The 23,251-nt window shown below is 42.3% G+C and overlaps 1 protein-coding gene and 1 non-coding gene across 2 annotated transcripts; one reads left to right on the top strand and one right to left on the bottom strand.

The window, feature by feature from the left end:
• Nucleotides 1–8,387: 8,387 nt before the first annotated feature.
• Nucleotides 8,388–8,494, bottom strand: LOC145096605 (small nucleolar RNA R71). Its single transcript, XR_013703981.1, has one exon. It is a non-coding gene; the product is annotated as a small nucleolar RNA R71 (small nucleolar RNA).
• Nucleotides 8,495–9,611: 1,117 nt separating this feature from the next.
• LOC145095220 (uncharacterized) lies at nucleotides 9,612–10,256 on the top strand. The gene has a single exon (XM_079033139.1). The coding sequence runs from the start codon at nucleotides 9,612–9,614 to the stop codon at nucleotides 10,254–10,256; it is 645 nt and encodes a 214-aa protein (XP_078889265.1).
• The last annotated feature ends 12,995 nt before the right edge of the window (nucleotides 10,257–23,251 follow it).

The raw sequence follows: 23,251 nt of genomic DNA, 5'->3' as shown, positions 1-23,251 counted from the left end.
CCCATATTACCTTCCACACCTATCCATATTTGTCTCAAGTATCACCACAACACCCTACTAATACATAAACATAGCGAGCGCTCAATCCTCACTCCTAGAGCAATGCTAGATATCTCATAACCCATTCACCCATGAAACTTCCACCAACCCTATAGCACTAGTGTATGCTAGCCATACATAACACTGGACCCTATAGACTTTCGAATATCCGATCCTACCCTAAGCCCTAATCAATGAGAACAAAACATAAGGTCGAACCCAACATTCTCAGGCTATAAGATCTTACTTATGTGTAACCGTGATGCATGCACTAATCAACTACAGTAATGATGTCAATCTCATATAAGGAAAACCCTAGGCTAGCAGGCATCATATAATCAGGCAATTCTATCATGCAATTCCTGAAGATCCCTAGCCTATCTCTAGCATGTTGTTCTAATATATCACATAGCCAAATAACTGTATGGTATTTTGGGGTCTACATACTGGCTCCGGCTGATCGTACACCCTGCATCCTCCCTTACTTATTTTGAAAACCATTTTAGAAATCATTTTGAAAACCTTTCCTTGATTTGAGACTGGATTCACATGCATGTTCCTCCAATTCACTCAAACAAAGGCTCTGATACCAACTTGTAACACCCAAAAATTTCAGACCAAATTTAAACTTTTTAAAACATTTAAGATCCATTAATGATTACAAATTCGTTTTCCAAAATAGTTTATATCAGAGTTTTTCCCAGAACCATAAACAGAACAGGAGGATCTGTATGATCATGCCTTCGCCTTGTCGCGATCCCCTGATGTACCCGAAACAATAAACTAAAATTGTAAGCCTGAAAGCTTAGTGAGTTCCCCCAAAAATACCAATACACTTCACATAACACATATATAAACAACAAAATGTATTGGGTTGTTGGGCGTGTCAGACCCAACAAATAATAGGGTACGATATACTCCAAAAGAATCCACCTATATTGCACTAAAAGGTAGTACAAGGCAAGCAGGGTTGATCCACAGAGACACAGGATAATTAGTCTATACTTGTTTGCGCAAGGTACTATGGTCACCAAAAGTAAAGAGGGGGGGGGGGGTAGAATAAAATAATTAAAACAAACACTTAAAAACACAAGTAATCAACTAAAAGAGTGAATTAAATTCAGAAATGGTAAGGACTCCAACCTCATGTATGAGAACTTAGCAATGTGATTCCAAGATAACATGATATTTGCTTAATTCTATCTAAGTTGGTACTTGAAAGTGTTAACAAGCTCTAACACTTCCCATTCATCACATTAATTAACCAAAACAAGTTATTTGATTAACCCTAACCTTACTAACCTAATCTAAACACGCTCTTAGAATTAGGTTGAAATATTGCATTAAACTTTATGTGAATGTTCCCAACAACACCCAATACTCCTCACAAGCTCGGGAGCGTAAGAGTGTGTGAATAAGATTTACACTAAATTCATTCAATGGAAATCAGTTTAGTGCTTGTTACTTGTTCAATTTCACAAAACAATTACGGATTTTGTAAAAGAGATAACTTGAATGACCTAATCCTAATTCAAATGGCCAATAAGAATCACAATTAGAATCAAACATTCGATTAAAGCTAAATCAAATTCACTAGATAGAAATTAAGAACAAACATCAGGTCATATGATTGAAGTCACTACCAAGAAGTCAAAACATGAAATTGGAGAAGTTAGGGTTCTAGCCACACATGGCTAGAACAAGATCACAAGTCTAAAAGATGAAATTAAGTGTAATTACAACTTACAAAAATGAGAATTAATGTTTCCAAATGATTAACGGACAAACCCTTGCAAAACCCTTCAATTTCTCCTCTCCAATGGTGCTCTGATATGTTCTGTTTATGTAAAAATGGCCCTCAACCCATAATATGAAAGATAGGAAAAACTGCCAAAAGTTGGTTTTTGGGTCGAACACAGCCCGTGTTAAAATAGGCTAAACTGACACGGGTCGTGTTCAGCAACCAACACGACCCGTGTTGATTTGCACTAAACTGACACGGCCCATGTTCAGCATGGTCAACAGCTTCTTCTTGGTCAAACACGCCCCGTGCCCACTTTTCAGTGTAAATTCAACACGCCCCGTGTACCTCTCTGACACCAATTCCAAACTTGATTTTTCCAACTTTTTTGTTCTTTGCCCGATCATCCCGAAATCTTCACTAATTCTTCCCGGCACTTCCGAAAGCGCGTTCCAACCTCCGGTTTACCTGAAGAAGACATAAAAGTGTGCAAATAAGGTTGTTCTAGAGACTATCATGAATATGATGAAATGTAAGAAAAAGGAAGAACAATTATGCCAAATAGATGCATGAAATAGGACTAAAAGGTGTGCAAAAAGGTGCACAAATAGCACCTAACATGGGTCCACAGCTTTGCAAACTGGATCACCCTTGGGCCCACAGTGTGAGTCTGGATTGCCTTGCGGGCCCATAAATCACATCTGGATTGCCATCAAGCCCACAGTACGAGTCTCCCTTAGCCCGTATCTAAAATGCTCCTGGGTTTGTTGGTTACCGCACGGAGCAGTATCAGCTCAACCCATCCCGCATAGCACATCAACAAATAACATAACCACTAAGCATGTAGATAATCACATAACAACACAGGTAGCCATACAGATCTACCTAACTGGCATAACCACTAACATGCAACACTACTCATACTCAACATTCTAACACTACTAGGATAACATATTCAGTGGGCCGGCCTTGGTGCCTTAGACCCCTTAGTATAGTGAGGATAACTCACCTCACAATTGTCGTCTGAAACTAGAAAGCTCAACTCTCGGATCACCACCACAAACTCTACCACCTATATCTAACACATCACAAAGTTCATAAATTCCCAAGATACTCCCAGAAGTCCAATAGTCATCCCTCGGCCAAAGTCCAGGTCAACCTTCAAGGTCAACAGTCCATGTTGACCTCAACTCATTGAGTACCCTTAGCTACTCGTTGAGTTCCTGGAATGACTCGCCAACTCGTCGATTCACTTGGGTAACTCGTCAAGTTCCTAGTGTCAACGGTCGTAACTCCTTGGCTAACTCGTCGAATTTTCCCTTTACAACTCATCGAGCTCAGACGTGTCCGAATGTTGGGAAAACCCTAACCAAATCACCGAGTCATTCTACTTACTTGTCGTTTCTATGGCAATCTCCAAAGAACTCGCCGAGTTGTTCATCCAACTCGTCGAGTACAGGACCATCTTCATGTGGCTCGCCGAGTTGACTATGCAACTCGCCAAGCCCCCTCTAGACCTTCAACCATTCATGTACTTTTTAAGCAATGCAACGACTCCATATTGCAGATCTAAGCTCCTAGGGCATGCTTATCACTTAAAGTTGCAAACTTTACGTGCATGCAAGGCCCTAGGGACTCTAAATGACCAATCCAAGCTTTCAATGGAGATCTACACCTTAGGAGAGTCTCATTCTTGCAAAAACTGAAAACTTTAAGGACTTAGAGAACCAAGAGAGTTCAGATCTGAAGTTGCAACCTCAGATCTTAGCTCAAACACAATAAAGGCTTACTATTAAGATAGGAAAGCCCTAAAATCCGCCCAACATAGATCTAGAAAGAAGAGGGGTTAGGATAACGGCTTAATACCTTCTAGGAAGGATGCCAATCGAAGTATATTTCTGGTTCCACACGTTCCTTGCCCTTAGCCACTTGATTTCCAAGCTTCTTCCCACCAAAAATCCTCTTCCCAAGCTTAAAAACACAAATGGGGGTATGCTCACACAAATTAGGGTTTGAGGGTGTCAAGTAACTGTAAGGGGAGGCTGAGGAAGGCCAGTGATCCTTTAAATAGGTTGCAATACCCTGGGATTTAGGGTTTCATTTTCCAGCTCCTACTCATCGAGTCCCTTCTTGGACTCGACGAGTAGACCACTAAAATACGTGGACCAACCCGCTCCTACTCAACGAGTAGGGAAACCAACTCGTCGAGTAGGCCTTGAATCAAGGAAATTCTTTTACAAAATCGATACATGAGAATCGGGGCATTACAATAGAGATATGTAGTTCATAGTTTACAGATCAATTATGCATTGGTTGACTCAAACACATATCTTAACTGGATGCTATAAAGGGTTACTCCATGTGTGATTTGATATGTGAATCTTATGACTATGTAGTTAAAGTAATTCGTTCCTTTTTCCCTAATTGGAAAAGCGATATCATTGGACCCCTCGATAATTTGATGTTGACTATTTTTAATGATGGGTCCAACCAGGACTAATTGACGTGTTCAATTTGAAGTCTAGTAAAGTTTTTACAAATTGGGAAATAGAGAAACATAATCTTGGACAATGAGATTGATTTTGATCCATGTATCGTGTCCATATGATATCTTGTAAAACAAAGGAGTAGTTGATCATTTATCTTAGGGCCAATAACTGATTTGAATGAAGGTTTGGCAGTGGATTTGGAAAGCACTCTTTACAGACTTATCCAAGTGGGAGACTGTTAGATTAAGGTGTCTAAGCCAATAACTAAATTGATATATTCTTGAATTAAGAGTAAAGTCCTTTTTGGGTTGCCCTAATAACTGGTAATTGAATAAAATGGCTTTTAGAGAGAGAAGCTGATTTATTCATTTATTATATGATTAATGAATTAATTAGAAATCAAAATAAATGATTTATTAATATATATATATATATTATATGAATAATATATTAGTTAGAAATTATATTTATTAATTTAGAATTAATCGAAAATTAATTAGAATTAGTTTTGTGATTAATTAGATTAATTGAAAATACAGGGACTAAGGGTGACAATGTTCAAAAGTTGAGCATTGAAGAATTACAGAACCTTCCTATAGGGAGGATAGTTTTGGAGGATGCTTCTTAGAGTTTGTAGGAGCCTTAGGGAGCAAGACAAGGGATAAGGGTTATCCAAGGAAACCTGCCTTATCCAAGACTTCTTACTACCCTATATAAACCCCTTAAGGGTTAAGCATTTTTGTACACTCCAAATCCCTCACAAGATCCGAATTTTTGAGCTCCCCTCCCCTCTCCTAAAAGGTCTTCTAGTTACTAGGTTTTGGGTACAAGCCATTAGAGGCATCCAAGCTTTTGGTGGTCGCTTTCCAAGGAAGAAAAAAGAGGTTTTACTTGATTAATTGCTACATTAACCAAAAGGTATGTAACCTTAAACACTTTTGTGATTTTCGAAAATTACTAGGGGTTCCTATGGTTTCTTGATATTCATAGTTAGTTTCTATCAATAAAGAAAACATAGATCCTTTCTAGGTTGCATGTGCACTTAAGGGTTTAAGAGTTTTTCCTCCACATGAATTTTTGTTTATAACCTATAACACCCATCACAAAACACTCATCTTCTTTATATTGAAAGTCGTTGTGTAGCACCTGGTTCTAGGTACGTAAAATCTATCTAAGTATTTTTCATTCTTAGCCTTGGACTCGGCGAGTTGTAGGCCCGACTCACCGAGTAGAGACGAGTTTGGGGGCACGTTTAAGTTGGCGACTCAGCGAGTCCACATTCTGGACTCGGTGAGTCCCCGCTGTCTGATGAAACCCTAAATTTCAAGGGTTTGCACCCTATTTAAACCAACCTTATGCGCCCCAACCTCGCCCCCTTCACCCTCAGAGCTCCCAACATCGTTCAAACCCTTATTCCTTGTGAGATTGAAGTGCTTTGGTGAGTTTCTTGAAGATTTTGAGAAGAAGGAAGAGTAGATCAAGAAGAGAAGAAGGAGGCCATGCATCCTTGTGTTACCTCAATGATTTCCTTGAGGTATAACTCAATTTCCCTTTGTTTTCATGCTTATAGTCCCTTATAGCTCCATGAAAGTCCTTCTTGAGCCTTTCCCCAAGCTTGATTGTGTATTAGGGTTTGTAATAAGTTGTTTAGCCTCTAGATCTAGGCATGATTGAGCTCCAGGAGCTTGGATCTATTGCCTTTATGGAGCCATATTGCATGAAAGCCCTATATCTACTATTTTAGTGAATTTTGAGCCCTAAAACCTTCATTGGTGTTTATTTACATGTAAAGTTGGAAACTTTACGTGTTAATCAAGCCCTAGAAACCCAGATCTATGTATGGCATGAGCTAGATTCAAGCAAAATCGGGTTTATAGTATTTGCATGTGGCAGACTCGGCGACTCGAGTCGCGAGTCCCCGAGTTTTCCCCCTTTTCGTGTTGCGGGTTGGAGTAGTGAGTCATGGGGTGTGACTCAGTGGGTCGGAAGCTAGACTCACTCATGAAGTAACTCGGCGAGTCAATGCCATGACTCGGCGAGTTCAAGGCAATCTTCTTGCCTCAAGAACAGACTCGGCGAGTTGTTCATACAGCTCGGCGAGTCTCAGCATAGAGTGTTCTTCGGATGAAGATGAACTCGACGAGTTGTTCATACAACTCGGCGAGTAAGATGAAGGACTATTGGCCTTTGGTTTACAAGGAAAACTCGTCGAGTCAATGCTTAACTCGACGAGTAGAGACGGGTTTATGGTCAGACAAAGGGATAGGGACTCGGCGAGTCGGGTCAACTGACAGTTGACTTTGACTTTGACTCTTGGTTTGGTTAGGGGTAAATGGTCATTTTACCCTGAGGTCGGTTAGCAGTATTTGACTAAGGGTTTTGTGGGAATTATAGCCGGAGGATTTCCGAAGCAGCAGCAGCAGAAGACATTCAGATCCCACACCGATCAGCAGCTACTTTGAGGTGAGTTACCTTCCAGTAGCGGTGGGTCTACGACCACAATGTCGGCCCACCAATAGGATTGTATGATAGATGTTTTTCTTTGTGATATTTATCTAGGGTTGCTACTACCTGTGGTATGTTATTATGCTAGTATGATATTATGCTATGTGCTAGTGACAGTAGGGGGAGATAGTCCCCCAGAATACCGGTCGATAGGGCCGAAGGGGCGGTCATGCCCAGTCATGCTAGATAGATTATGAGATATATGTGCTATGTGGTAGTAGTAGGGGGTGAAATGGTCCCCAGTGTCCGGTCGAGAGGACCGAAGGGGAGACCAGCACCCATATATGCTAGTCAGTATCCAGTCGAGAGGACCGAAGGGGAGGCAAGCGCCCAAATATACTGGTCAGTATCCGGTCGAGAGGACCAAAGGGGAGGCCAGCTCCCAGATATACTAGACAGTATCCGGTCGAGAGAACCGAAGGGGTAGGTCGGGCGCCCAGATATGCCTGACAATAATTATATGTTATGTGATTGTTTGGTATGTGGTATGTTGGGGGAACTCACTAAGCTTCGTGCTTATAGTTTTCAGTTTTGGTTTCAGGTACCTCTTCTTCGAAGGGGAAAGAGCTGGAGCGGTAGCGGCCCATCACACACATGCCTCGTATTCCGCACTATGAGATCTTCCTGGGGATTTGTACTCTGACATTATTATGTTTTATGAAAATGTTTTCCAGACATGCAATATCTTTATGAAATGTTATGATCGGTGAACGTTTTATTTCGAATGTTTTGCTAAATACATGTTTTAAAAATGAAAATTTTGGCTCGTATTTTGGGATGTTACAAGTTGGTATCAGAGCCCTGGTTTGAGGGATTCAGACACACCTTCGGGGGTGTTTGAACTCAAATCGAGGGATTAAAAGATTTTGAAAAAGAAAATGTTTTCTAAAAGGCTAAGTAAAGGGTTTTAAGAAAGAACAAAGTGTTTGATGTGCTCGACCGGCCAAGCTCAAGTAAGTATTCCCCAAAGTACCCATACAAGCTTATGTTATGTTTATCAGTTTCAGTAGAACAGCATGCTAGAATAGGACTAAGGATCTAGGAGTGATGCCTTATGTGCCTGCTTGAAGACTGTTTTTGGGAAAAAGAAGAGCAGTAAATCAGGAGCTTCTAGCGCTTCCTTGACAATTGAGGAGCCAATTCAAGAAGATATTGGATACGAGACCGAGGAAGAAGACGAGGCAACGTACGAACAAGAAACCGAATTGGAGGAAGAGTTAGCATTCACTATGGCTAACATTGATGAAATTCCCATGGGAGAATGGAAGAAGAGGATGCGCGACGACCATGGCCCGGGACTTGTGCAACCCGCAATTCCCGCAATTGCTACCTTCGAGCTAAAAGGTCATATCCTAGCTGCGCTCAAGGAAATACCTTTCCATGGGAAAGATCATGAAGATGCCTACAAACATTTGGATGAAGTAAATGATGTTGCTGATTACTTCAACATTCCAAATGTAACCCGTGAAACTCAACTACTTCGGATGCTTCCGGTAACCTTCAAGGGTGCTGCTAAAGACTGGCTCAAATCACTTCCCCCCGGGTCAGTCACTACTTGGGCCAGAATGAAGGAAGAATTTATTGATCACTTTTGCCCACCATCCAAAATAGCCAAACTCAAGAAGGCCATTGCAAACTTTGAACAGCAAGCTGGAGAGTCTTTATATGAAGCATGGGAGAGGTACAAAAGTCTGTTACGAAATTGCCCACACCATGATCTAAACAACCAGCAAGAAGTTTCCATCTTTTATGATGGAGTCAATGTCACAACCCGGCAGTTGCTAGACTCACAAGGCCCACTTACAAAGAAGCCACCCCCGGTGATTAAAGAATTGATTGAAGAATTCTCTAAACACTCTAGAGAATACCACAACCCTAGGAATGATGTCACGAGGGGAGCCGCGTACGCTGCTACTGAAGATTTATCCGCGGTCATGGCCATGTTAAAAACCATGGATAGGAGAATGGACAAAATGGATCAAACTATCCATGCCATACGGGTGGGTTGTGAAAACTGCAATGGACCTCACCTCACTAGAGATTGCGATTTGGATGAGAACGGCAACAAAAAGGCACAAGTATGTTATTCGAGTGGTGACCGGTATGATGAGGACTGGCGCAAACAAAAGAAGGAGTGGCTGCCTTACGAAGAGTATCAAAAGGCCAAGGAGGAGAAGTACAGACAAAAAGGAAGAGGTTTTTACCAAAAGGAGGAGCCGGTGCAAGAGAGGAAGCCAAGCTTGGAAGATATGCTAACTAAATTTGTGGCCGCTTCCGAGAAAAGACATAGTGACCATGATGCTGCTATCCAAGAAACAAGAACAATGCTCAGGAACCAGCAAGCATCCATCCACAACATAGAAACGCAGCTTGGGCAACTTGCTCAACAACTAAACCAAAGGTCACCGGGTGAGCTTCCTAGCAAAACCGAGAACAACCCACGAGGCGCACAAGTAAATATTGTTACCACAAGAAGTGGGAAGATCATTACTCCCCTGGTCCCCATTCGAACTGAAGCAACCAAGGACTCACAGAAGGAAGGAACGGAAGAACAAGTTGAAAACCAACACTCACAATCTGAGAGTCCTACTCGCCGAGTAGGACCGATGGACTCGGCGAGTACCCCTACTAAAACAAATGAACAGCTGCCCTTGAAACCATACCAGCCTCCAATGCCATACCCAGCCCGAGCCAAGAAAGAGAAGCAGGAAGAGGAATATTAGAAGTTTCTAGAGCATATTAAAACTCTTCAAATCAACATTCCTTTCATTGAAGCCGTCATGCAAATGCCCAAGTATGCAAAGTTCCTTAAGGAACTCCTCACTAACAGAAGAAAGATGGAGGAAGTGCAGAAGGTAGTACTTAATGAGAATTGCTCCGCCGCAATGTTAAACAAATTACCAAAGAAGAAGGGTGATCCGGGGAGCTTAACTTTACCTTGCCAATTTGGCAACTTGGCTGCAATTCATGCCTTAGCTGATTCTGGAGCAAGTGTGAACCTTATGCCATACTCGTTCTTTAAGAAGCTGGACCTCCCGGAGCCAAGGCCAATTCGAATGGCAATTCATTTGGCAAACAAGACTGTTACTTTTCCAAGAGGCATTTGTGAAGATTTGCTAGTAAAAGTAGACAAATTTGTCTTCCCGACTGATTTCATCATTCTCGACATGGAGGCGGATCCGCAAGTGCCAATCATCCTTGGAAGGCCTTTCCTCAACACCGCTAGCGCTATCGTAGACATGAGAGATTCTAAGCTCACTTTGCGAGTTGGAGACGATTCAGTGACATTCGGGGTAGACCAAGCCATGAAGTACTCAAGGAGTAGTGACGACACGGCTTTCTCAATCGACATGCTTGAAGAAATATTGGAAGAAGACATACCTAAAGATTCCAGCAAGTTTGCAGCTTTGGATGAAGTATTTGATCCAGAAAAGGACTTACTAGAGATTGAAAGACTGTTGGAAGAAGCGGAGTATGAATAAATAAAGAAGCAAGCTGAAGGAACTACTCGCCGAGTAGACCCGATATACTCGCCGAGTACATCTGAAGAAAAGCCAGAAGTCGTGAATGCAGCCACCAACTCGCCGAGTACCAAACCTGCACTCGGCGAGTCCGTCACTATGCACAACAAATTGGAGCTCAAAACACTACCTGATCATCTGGAGTATGCCTTTCTGGAAGAAGGAAATCAGAAGCCTGTGATCATAGCCTCGGACCTATCCAAGACGGAAAAGGAGGAGCTTGTACGCGTGTTGAAGAAAAGGAAAAGAGCCATCGCATGGAGCATCTCCGACATCAAGGGAATAAGTCCATCCTACTGCTCTCACAAAATCAATTTAGAAGAAGGAGCAGGGCCGGTGCTGCAACATCAAAGACGATTAAACCCGAACATGCAAGAAGTCGTCAAGAAGGAGGTGGTCAAGCTTTTGGATGCAGGAATCATCTACTCCATCTCCGATAGTCCATGGGTGAGTCCGGTCCAAGTGGTGCCCAAGAAAGGAGGAATGACGGTCATTACCAACGAAAAGAACGAGTTAATTCCAACGCGAACGGTAACCGGTTGGCGAGTGTGCATCGATTATCGAAAGCTAAACGATGCCACTTGCAAAGACCATTTCCCCCTTCCTTTCATAGATCAAATGTTAGAGAGACTATCGGGCCATAGCTACTATTGCTTTTTAGATGGGTTTTCAGGGTATTTTCAAATACCCATAGACCATATGGACCAAGAAAAGACCACCTTTACATGCCCCAGTGGGACTTTCGCCTATAGACGCATGCCATTTGGACTATGCAATGCACTTGCGACATTTCAAAGGTGCATGACCGCCATATTCCATGATATGGTGGAAAAATTCATGGAGGTCTTTATGGATGACTTTTCTGTATTTGGATCTTCTTTCAATGACTGCCTCACAAATCTTGACTCAATGCTTGCTAGATGTGAGAAAACCGACTTGGTCCTAAATTGGGAAAAGTGTCACTTCATGGTCAAGGAGGGTATAGTTTTGGGACATAAAGTCTCTAAAAAGGGAATTGAGGTGGATCGGGCAAAGATAGACACCATTGCCAAATTACCCCCACCAACTAATGTGAAGGGCATTAGAAGTTTTTTGGGACACGCAGGTTTTTACCGGCGTTTTATAAAAGATTTTTCCAAAATCACGAAACCTCTAACACAATTATTACTAAAAGATGCACCCTTTAATTTTACTAAAGAGTGTTTAGAGGCATTTGACTTTCTAAAGGAAAAATTAACTAATGCCCCGATCATTATAGCACCAAATTGGAACTTACCCTTCGAGATCATGTGTGATGCTAGTGACTATGCACTAGGAGCGGTCCTTGGACAAAGGGTTGATAAGCACTTTCAACCCATCTATTATGCAAGCAAGACCTTAAATCCTGCCCAAGAGAATTATACTACTACTGAAAAAGAACTGTTAGTCGTGGTTTACGCTTTTGACAAGTTTCGCCCTTACTTAGTTTTATCTCAAACCACTGTTTTTACTGACCACTCGGCTATCAAGTATTTGTTTTCCAAACAGGATGCCAAGCCAAGACTAATACGATGGGTGCTGCTTCTTCAAGAATTCGATATAGAGATATGAGACAAGAAAGGAATGGAGAACGTAGCGGCCGATCATTTATCTAGGCTCGAGAACCCGAAATTGCAAGAAGATAAGGATGGAGACGACTTTCCGGATGAATACATTATGGTGTTCGTGGGAGAGGAGCCATGGTTCGCAGACATAGCTAACTATTTAGTTACAAATTACGTTCCGAAGGATTATAGTAGTCAGCAAAAGAAGAAATTCTTTACGGAGATCAAATATTACTTTTGGGACGATCCATACCTCTTTCGAAGCTGTGCGGATGGAATTATAAGAAGATGTGTGTTCGGAAAGGAAAGTCGAAGAATACTTGAACACTGCCATAGCGGGCCCACGGGAGGCCATCATGGAGCACACTATACCGCAAGGAAGATCTTTGACATTGGGTTCTATTGGCCTACAATCTTCAAAGATGCAGCCCAATATGTCAAAGAATGTGATGCTTGTCAAAGGGTGGGAAACATTTCATCTCAAAATGAGATGCCACAACATAGCATTCAAGTGTGTGAGGTGTTCGACGTGTGGGGCATTGACTTCATGGGACCTTTTCCCACTTCCAAAGGAAACAAGTACATCCTAGTGGCGGTAGATTATGTTTCGAAATGGGCGGAGGCGCAGGCTTTACCTACAAATGACGGACGGGTAGTGGTACGATTCTTAAAAAAACTATTCTCCCGGTTTGGTGTTCCGAAGGCCCTAATTAGTGACCGTGGCACACACTTTGCCAATGATCAATTGGAAAAGGTGCTCAAGAAATATGGGGTGACCCATAAGTTCTCCACGTCATACCATCCGCAAACGAGTGGACAAACTGAAGTGACCAATCGAGCTTTGAAGCGTATTTTAGAGAAGTCGGTGGGAAGCAACCGCAAGGAATGGTCAGATAAATTGGATGACGCGCTATGGGCATTTCGTACCGCTTTCAAAACACCTATTGGTACTACACCATATAGGTTAGTTTATGGAAAGCAATGTCATTTACCGGTTGAAATCGAGCATAAGGCATATTGGGCGTTAAAGAGGTGCAACTTTGACATGGAAGAATTGAAGGCCAACCGTCTAATGCAAATGAATGCCCTTGAAGAACTCCGAAATGAGGCTTATTTTAGTTCATGGCTCTATAAAGAAAAGACCAAGAGATGGCATGACAAAAGAATCAAAAGCAAAGAAATCCATGAAGGCCAAAAAGTACTACTTTTTAATTCCCGATTCAAACTTTTCTCGGGCAAACTCAAATCAAGGTGGGATGGTCCCTTTTTGGTCAAGACGGTGTTTCCTCACGGGGCTATAGAATTGATCTCAAGAGACGGCACACCATTTAAAGTCAATGGTCATAGAGTGAAGAAATATGAAGAAGGAGTCCCCCGAAATGAAGGATTGGAGGAGCTGCTACTATGCGGAATCGCAAAAACGTAGACGGGGCGGAGTCCAGCTAATGACTCCATCAAAAGAAGCGCTTCTCGGGAGGCAACCCGAGTTTCACGTTTGCATTTTCTTTCCTTTTCTTTATTTTTCATATTGTTTTTTTCATTCTTCTTCATTTATTCTATTTCTCTAAGTGCTTGAGGACAAGCTATACTGTGAGTATGGGGTGGAAGGGCTAAACAAAGGAATTCATACAATAAAATTGGCAAATTTAAATTTTTTTTTCAACCTGAGACATCTACTCGGCGAGTATTTCGACCATACTCGGCGAGTAAATGTTCACTTACAGCCAAAAGTCGATAAGACGCGTATCTACTCGGCGAGTAGATCCATTCTACTCAGCGAGTAGATCCATTCTACTCGGCGAGTAGCCGATTAAAACCCAGTAAATTAAAACCTGTAAAAATTATTATTACTCACCAATTCATCCCCACACTCGCCGAGCATATCCTCTCAGCCGCATCCCTAAGTGTTCTTCAAGATCTCTCCAATTTTCTTCTTCTTTCTCTTCATTCAAGCAACAAGGTAACATCTTTACCCTTTAATTTTATGAAAGGACCAATCTTTATCACATATCTTCCCATATTTGTTATGATTCCGGATTAGAGGTTGTTTGGAGTTTTTCCCAATTTTTAGGGCTTTGATTTACTCATGAATTAGAGGTTGTTTGGAGTAATTTCTTCAAGATCTATGGTTAGATAAGTAATTACAACAAAACCCTATGAACAAATTGGACTATTACACAGATTACACAGATCCGATCTCGATCTGTCAAAAAGTTCATACTACTCGGCGAGTATGTTCGTGTACTCGGCGAGTAGGTCCCAGTAAGATCAAAAAATTTCCTGTTTTAATTATGGGATGTTGTTTGTTGCTGTGTTCTTGGTATGTTTATGCAGATAGCATGGCAAGGAGAGGACAGTCATCACGTGGAGGAGGCCATGGTGATATGCCATGGTTAGCCTTTCAACAAATCACCTCCAAATCCTCCAAAACTCGAGCCCTAAAAAGGTTGGGGGTGCTGCGACAGAAAGAAATCCACTTGCCCAATGCAGTGGATTGGGGATGGATGGGCAATGTCGGCTTGGAAGAGGAACTTACTCCATATTTGGTGAAAGATTGTAACTTGGGTTATGCCAACATCACTTGTGATGGTTGGTTGCAATTGTTTAAAATACAAGAGCCAGTATACGCGGAGTTGTGCTGGGAATTCTTTGCTACCATTTCATTCCGAGGTGGTAGTGAGTATTACAATCCAAACACGATCTCGTTTTCTTTGGGAGGAGAGCTGCGACAATGCAGCATGGTTGAGTTCTCTTGGCGGTTGGGCATCTACGATCAAGACATGTCGATGACGGACTACTTTGAAGCCTTCTTGGAGAATACCTACAAAGAACTTCCCGAGGGGGTGGTGGCATCGACATGGTGGAGTACAATTGCTAACCGGGTCTACATACCTTCCACTGCTCAAGAAGGTCATATCCGTTCTCCAATCCATCGACTCATTCACCGGTTCGTTGCAAGCACGATCAACATGCGGAAGGATTGGGACAAAGTTCCCACCCTTGATGTCTTTTACTTGTGGAGTATCATCACTCCCGATGTCTTCTGCAACCTCCCGTACTGCGTTGCTAAATTTCTTGCGGAGGGAGCGGTTAAGGAGAAGATAAACTCGAAGATCAATGGGGGCATGTTCATTACTCGGCTTGCGAGATCATTTGGGATTTTGGAATTGCCGCAAGCTCAAACGCTAACGATTATCCACCCTCCTCCGTTCAACACTGCACTTTATAGGAGGGCTCGGATAGTTGAAAAATTTGGTGATTCTTTTATTATTCCGAATGAGGATGAGCCAGCGGTCCCCGAGGAGCCGGGAAGGCGGGTTAGGCCAAGGAACGAGCGGGTACGAGAAGATCCACCGGTTATTCCGGTGGAGGATAACGAGGGATGGAACCAAGTGGAGTATCGACAATACTTGGATGATATAGGGCGAGGGGTTAATTACACCAATCAATCCTTCGAGTATCTTTTCCAACAAATGCATATTGAACCGCGACCGGGACCCGGATACCCTTACATTATGGATTGGGACGAAAGGATGCGAAGAAGGGGTGGAGAAGGAGGTAGTGGAGCTGGAGGAGCCGGGATGGAAGAGGAAGAATAAAGAGTTTATTTTATTTTGTTTCGTTTGGTTATGATGTTTGTTTTAAGACAATTGTGGACATGTTACATTTGGCTATGTGGTTGGAATATTAGTGTTATTTTTAGTTTTCTTTTCAGGTATTGAAGCTAGGAAGCATGCTATTTAGGAAGGGTCAAGAGAGGAATGAGAGTCTTTATGAGTGATTATGGAGTCTTGTTTCTAGGATTGAGTCCGTACGAACCGAGAGTTTATTGAAGTGTTGCTGCTTAGGAAGTTCACAGGAGAGTACATTTTTACACTAGCGTAAAGAGAGACAGCGGTTCATAAAACTCTGAAATATATGCTCAACTCGCCGAGTGCACTAACACTACTCGGCGAGTACATCTGCTTTTGCACGAACTACTTTCCCAATCGAGTTCTACTCACCGAGTTTGATCACCTACTCGCCGAGTAGCCTGCTGCAAGAGGAGTTTCTGATTTGTTCTGGCTAGTTTTTCTGCGCCATTCATACACTCTTTATGAATTACTACTGAGGATTGTGCAGCAACCCTTTTTCCTTGGAGTTTTCGAGCTATCAACCACACGAGACGTATGACGCCCGTGCCATGGATGAGCTGTTTCCATGGTTAAACTCACTAGAAGAAGGAGTTGAAGAAGAAAGTGTCAACCTAGCGACTGCTACCCCAGGGGAGTTTCTTCCAACTTTCTCTCTATTTGCATTTTTAGTTGTTATAATATGCAATGAGGGCATTGCATAAAATAAGTGTGGGGTAGGGGGTTAGTCACATCTTAGAACATTTAGAATCTTAATGTAGGCTAATTTTTAAAAATTTTTTGTTGCATATCAAAAATGCTTAGGTCTCAAATTAGAAAATTTTGGTAAAAATTAGGATTCCATATTAGAATTGTGTTAATAATTGCATGAGAACCCAAATGTTTAGTTGAGCCTATACACGTTCTAGTGCATTTGTGGCTTCCTTATTTCAGTGAAATCATGAGACAAAAACACGACCTTGCTCAGCCTGAGGGATGCAATATGTTTAGCAGCCTAAACCTGAAATGTATCCAGGAAAGTTTTTATCATTAGCCAATAAAGGTTGAGATTGAGCGCCGCTGCTTAAGCATGTAGGGATTTGAGTGAAAAAAATATATTGAGAAATACATGAAAAAAAAAAGAATTGCTAGAAAAGTTGTAAGAATTTTGGAGCAAATGAAGTGAAGATCAAAAGATCAAAATTCCAAGAAATCCAAAAAGATGAAGATACCAAAAGTCAATACAAGTTGGTGAATTCAAAGATATCAAAGATCAAATTATCAAGAAAGTGAAGAATTCAAAGAATTCCATAGTGGTATCGAAAAGTTGTAATTCTAGAATATGTATGCTTGGGTTGCTCAATTAAAAATACCTTGAGGGTAAATAGATTTTCTGAGGATGGATTCGGAGGGTTGCATAAAATGAGCATAGTTCGGGGTGAGTGGGCAAATGTTTATGAGGATTGTGAGTATTTGAAGTATGGGGGGTTTTTAGGAATTTTAGACACAAATGCATGCGTTGTGGTCTTGGCATAATGGTTGGGTTGGATTGGAGTTATTAATGTGATTTTAATGTGTTTAAAATTTAGTTTTGCTTGGGGGCAAGCAAAAGTCAAGTGTGGGGTATTTTGATATGTGCATAATTAGTTAATTATTTATCATATATTCTTAGTTATTTTTGATTAATTATGAGAATAATGTGGACAAAAGGTACTTAAAATGTTGTGAATTGTGTTTTCAGTCCAAAAGATATGTTTGGAGGCAAAAAGGAGAAAAGGAAAGCAAGTGAAGATTAAAGAGTGAAAGAAGGAGATATACTCGGCGAGTAGATCGACCCTACTCGGCGAGTGCACGACGATATGCCAGAAGATAACTACAACTGCTAATTCAAGACGGATAAGTATGACCCTACTCGGCGAGTTGATTCTGCTACTCGCCGAGTACCCTCTGTTTTGGGATATCTATAAAAGACGAATCCTTATTCCATGGGAATTCATTCCTGGCGATTTTTGAAGGATCAGTTGCGACTAAAAGGTTCAGAAGGCGCTAAGGAACCCTAAGCTTCAAGAGTTGGAAGAATTCAAGCAATTAGGTTGATTCTACCACTTAGACTTAGGAATTAAACATGTTTGCACTAATAAACTTTGTTTTTGTGTTTGTTTCTACTGCAACTATGAACTAAATTCGTTTTTGTTTCTGTTTGGGGAATACCAAAGAACTCCTATGGTTTAATTATTAATTTTTGCTTAATTGTCTATTGGTGATTTATTAAATTAAGTTTGTTAAAGAACCTTATGTATTAATCACTACTATTTTCTGTTAATTGGAAGGCAATTAGGTTGCATGAACATCACTTAATTGTTAACCTCATATGTCTATGTGAATGCTAAAACATATGCTTAGAAGTAATGATTATGAAACTAAGATTAATAAGAAAATAGGAAGATTAATGTGTGAGCTTGTTTGAGAAACCATCAACAAGAGGTTAATTGAATTAATAACTTAATTAACCATTACAAATCTTATTTAATCCAAATAATTAATCTAGGGAATTAATTAGTTTAAACACTTGATCAACGCTTAAATTAGTTAATTGTCTAAGGGTTAGGAGTAATGAATATGAACCTAACTATTATAATTGGTAATCAATAGCAATTAATCCATCTTAACTTAAATAACTATAGGAGTGAATTGGTTGAACCTAAATAGAAACATCTTTATCAAATTTGGTGAATAGTTGTTGCTTTAGTTAATTAGTTAATTTAGTTTGTCTAAGTTTCTAGTCTTGCAAAACTAGAGAAAAACCCTTTACTTTTATTATTTGTTTTAGTTAAAATTAGCTATTAGTTTAATTACCCGTTCCCTAAGTTCGATACCTCACTTATCAATCTATACCACTTAAAGACAGGTTCACTGCCTTTGTGTGCTCAAATTATTAATAAAAAGTAGGGATAAGACTAGTTGAATTTACACACATCAGAGGCACCAATCTTAGCCCTACTGGAGAGTGTAGAGGATTTCGTGGTATACTGTGACGCGTCTATCTCGGGCTTAGGCGCAATATTGATGCAGATGGGACATGTCATTGCTTGTGCCTCGAGGCAGCTGAAGCCTCACGAGGCGAACTACCCGACGCATGATTTAGAGTTGGGGTGGTGGTTTTCGCCCTCAAGATTTGGTGGCATTACCTCTACGGGGTTCAATGTACCATTTACACGGACCACAAGAGTTTGAGGTACCTCATGGATCAGCCGAATCTGGACATGAGGCAGCGTCGGTGGTTGGAATGGTGAAGGATTATGATTGCGAGATCGTTTACCACCCGGGAAAGGCCAATGTGGTGGCTGATGCGCTTAGCCGTAAGGCGACACCGATCAGGGATGTGTGTATGAGGATGACGGTGGTGACTCCACTGTTAGAGCAGATTCGGGAAGCTCAGCAGGAGGCTATGAAGGAGGAACATCGGAAGAGCGAGCGAATAGTGGGCCAAGTCACCTCTTTTGATTATGATAGCTGAGGATTATTGACACTACACCGTAGGGTGTGGGTGTCGTATCACGGAGGTGTGCACCAGATCTTGATGGAGGAGGCGCACAAATCTCGATTCTTTATTCATCCAGGGGCGACGAAGATGTATAGGGATCTTCATCTAGACTATTGGTGGCCCTGCATGAATCGGGATGTGGTGTGGTACGTCGAGCGGTGCTTGACCTGCAGGAAGGTCAAGGCCGAGCATCAGAGACCGCACGGCAAGATACAGCCGTTGGACATCCTGTTGTGGAAATGGGAAGATATTACGATGGATTTATCACGCAGCTTCCCAGGACTGCACGAGGGGTAGATTCGATTTGGGTCATCGTGGATCGATTGACCAAGAGCGCCCATTTTATTCCGATCCAGGAGAATATCTCGGCCGAAAAGTTGGTCGATATCTATATCAGGGAGATAGTGGCGCGACACGGGGTGCCAGTGTCAGTGATATCAGACCGAGATGTGCGGTTCACTTCCAGGTTTTGGAAGAAGTTTCATGATGAGTTGGGCACTCATCTGCATTTTAGCACCGCCTTTCACCCGCAGATGGATGGTCAGAGCGAGCGGACCATCCAGACCTTGGAGGATATGTTGCGGGCATGCGTGCTAGATTTTGGTGGTAGCTGGGATACCTATCTTCCCTTGGCTGGGTTCTTGTACAACAACAGCTACCACGCGAGTATTGACCGTCCCTCATTCGAGATGTTGTACAGACGGAGGTGCAGGACCCCGATATGTTGGGGCGAAGTTGGCCAGAGGGTCACGGGGAGCACCGAGGTGGTGCTCAAGACGACCGAGAGGATCCAGCAGGTTCGAAGCAGGCTTCAGACTGCGCAGAGTCGGCAGAAAAGTTACGCCGACAAGCGTCGTTCAGACCTGGAGTTCCAGGTCGGGGATATGGTTCTCCTGAAAGTGTCGCCTTGGAAAGGCGTCATTCGATTAAGGAAGCGGGGCAAGTTGGGCCCGAGATACATTGGTCCGTTCAGGGTTGTAGCCCGGGTAGACAAGGTGGCATATAGGCTAGATCTGCCAGCCGAGCTTAGTCAGATCCACAACACTTTCCATGTCTCCCAGCTGCGGAAGTGCCTAATGGATGATTCAGCGGTGGTGCTGCTAAAGGATATACAGGTTGATGATAACTTGAATTACATTGAGCGCCCATTTGCAATCCTTGACCGGAAGTCGAAGGATCTGAGGAACAAGAGGGTGGAATTAGTAAAGGTGCAATGGCAGCACCAAAAGGGTTCGGAATGGACTTGGGAGCTGGTGGAAGAAATGATGGAGCATTACCCCGAGCTGTTTCAGGATCGAACAGCAGACTTTGAGGACGAAGTCTAAAATAAGTGGGGGAGATTTGTAGCACCTGGTTCCTAGTACGTAAAATCTATCTAAGTATTTTTCATTCTTAGCCTTGGACTCGGCGAGTTGTAGGCCCGGATCGCCGAGTAGAGACGGGTTTGGGGGCACGTTTAAGTTGGCGACTCGGCGAGTCCACATTCTGGACTCGACGAGTCCCCGCTGTCTGATGAAACCCTAAATTTCAAGGGTTTGCACCCTATTTAAACCAACCTTATGCGCCCCAACCTCGCCCCCTTCACCCTCAGAGCTCCCAACATCCTTCAAACCCTTATTCCTTGTGAGATTGAAGTGCTTTGGTGTGTTTCTTGAAGATTTTGAGAAAAAGGAAGAGTAGATCAAGAAGAGAAAAAGGAGGCCAGGCATCCTTGTGTTACCTCAATGATTTCCTTGAGGTATAACTCAGTTTCCCTCTGTTTTCATGTTTATAGTCCCTTATAGCTCCATGAAAGTCCTTCTTGAGCCTTTCCCCAAGCTTCATTGTGTATTAGGTTTGTAATAAGTTGTTTAGCCTCTAGATCTAGGCATGATTGAGCTCCAGGAGCTTGGATCTACTGCCTTTATGGAGCCATATTGCATGAAAGCCCTAGATCTACTCTTTTAGTGCATTTTGAGCCCTAAAACCCTCATTGGTGTTTATTTACACGTAAAGTTGTGTAACATCCGGAATTTCAGGTATTATATTTATTCGTTGAATTTCAAGTTTTAGAGACGCGAATCATTATCCGGGTGGATGGCTGGACTCGGCGAGTCGCCCCAAGGACTCGGCGAGTCCACGCTGTTTAATGAAACCCTAATTCCTTGGGTTTGGGGCCTATTTAAGGGGCCTTATGGTCGTCATTTGCGGCTACCAGACCCCAGAGAGAAACCCTAAGTGAGCTAGAGCGTTTGTGAGAGGAAAGGAGTCATTTCTTGATCATTGTTAGTGGTTTTGCAAATAGAAGAGGACCAACACAAGAGGAGGCTGAAGAGGGTGCTAATCCAGCGATTCCAGGGATCAAAGACTTCATTTTGAGGTATTCATTCGACCCTTCTTCAGTTTATGGTATAATTCTTAGACTTAGGGCTTTTTAGCCCCTTTAGAGGATGGTTATATGGAGTAATTGGTCCCCTCTCGTGTTGGTGCTGTAGATCTGGACCCAAAGAGGTCCAGAGACCCTTTTCCCTTGAGCTTTATGAGTGTTAATGGGGGTTATGAGCTTTGGATGTCATTTTAGAGGTCATATCTTCAAATAAGGCCTTTGAGCCTTTGCATGAGCACCAAGATGTTAGCTTTACGTGATTATAATGCTTTGGGAAGCTGGATCTACGGTTTAGAGGAACGGATCTGACCTCAGGAGGTCAGTTCAACTTGAGCATGGCATGAACTCGCCGATTCCAATAGCCGACTCGGCGAGTAGGACGAGGGTTTTCCCGATAATCACACAGTTGGTGACTCACTGAGTTGGGGAAGTGACTCGGTGAGTCAGAGGGAATCTAGAGGACATAGTGCACGATGGTACTCACCGAGTCAGGAGCCGGACTCGGCGAGTTGGGTCGGGACATTTCACAGATTGTGATCTGTGATGATTTGCAGAGTTGAGGATTGACTCAGTAAGTCAAAGGAGGACTAGGAGAGTGAAGAAAACGTGTGGACTCGCCGAGTCACAGTTGTGCACTCGGCGAGTTTGGTCAAGGTTGACCGTTGACTTCGTTGACTTTTAGGGTTAGTCAATGTTTGGACCTTAGAGTCATCGGAACGGTAGGATAGTCTTTTACCCTTCCTAGAGGATGTATATATAGAGAGAGAAAGATTAGCCTAGCCCTGATGGTTGTATAAATTAGAGTATTTATTTCATGTGATTAGGCAGGGGCTAGACTAGAGTTTACCGAGTTAGAGATTTACTGAGATATCCGAGGTGAGTCTTCTCACTATACTTTACCTTTAGTAGGTAATCAGAGTTATGTGATAAAGTGTTTGTATGCTATATATGTGTTATGTGTTGCACTTCATTATTCTATGTGATTTATGTTGTGCATGTTTACAGAGTTAGAACCTGAAGGTTCACAGAGATAGAACCTGAGGGTTCACAGAGTTGGGGTGCATGGACCCATAGAGTTATAGCCTCGAGTGGCTAATATGTGTTATATATGGTATTTTGGGGAACTCACTAAGCTTGTGCTTATAGTGTTTCGTGTTATGTGTTTCAGGTACTAGTGAGGATCGAGGAAAGGCGCCGACTTGATCAGTACACACACGGGATTTTTATGTTATGAGATCTTGGGATTGATATATGTTATGAATTGAGTTTTAAACAATGATGTTTTTATAAATAATGAATGAATTATTGTAACACCATAAATTTTCAAAATAATTTTTCGTTTCAAAATCACATAATGTATCACATCACAATTTCAAATCCATAATCAATATTGTTTTCAAAACAAATCCCAAGATCTCTACACAAAATAAACTCCATCGGTGAGGGTGTACGTGTCAAGCCGTCGCCTTCCCACGGTCCTCGCTGGCACCTGAGACATCAAACACAACAACTGTAAGCATAATTGCTTAGTGAGTTCCCAAAATACCACATACCACAAATACGCCACTCAAGGCTAAAACCGACCCTCTGGTCTAAATGTCTCGGCGGGACCCTCCAGTCCCACAGCTCGTCGGACCCTCCGGTCCAGTCACAGCTCATTGGGCCCTCTGGCCCGGTCAGAATCGTTGGGCCCTCCGGCCCGGTCTATTTAACCATACAACATACAAATAACACATAGCACGAAATCTCTAAGACAACACATAATCTCATACATAACACATAAGACCCTCTGGTCAACTCGAAATACCACTCAAGGTAATGTATAGTGAGAAGACTCACCTCGCGTGTCTCGG

Source organism: Lactuca serriola, chromosome 3, assembly GCF_051521515.1.
Source record: "Lactuca serriola cultivar US96UC23 chromosome 3, Lser_US96UC23_V15, whole genome shotgun sequence".
Taxonomy (NCBI): domain Eukaryota; kingdom Viridiplantae; phylum Streptophyta; class Magnoliopsida; order Asterales; family Asteraceae; genus Lactuca; species Lactuca serriola.
Note: the sequence above shows the minus strand (reverse complement) of the source record. Positions and strands in the feature narration are given on the sequence as shown.

What these genes read in the sequence shown, in the direction of transcription:
- LOC145095220 (XM_079033139.1), top strand. Translation starts at nt 9,612, where the DNA reads ATGGAGGAAGTGCAGAAGGTAGTACTTAATGAGAATTGCTCCGCCGCA.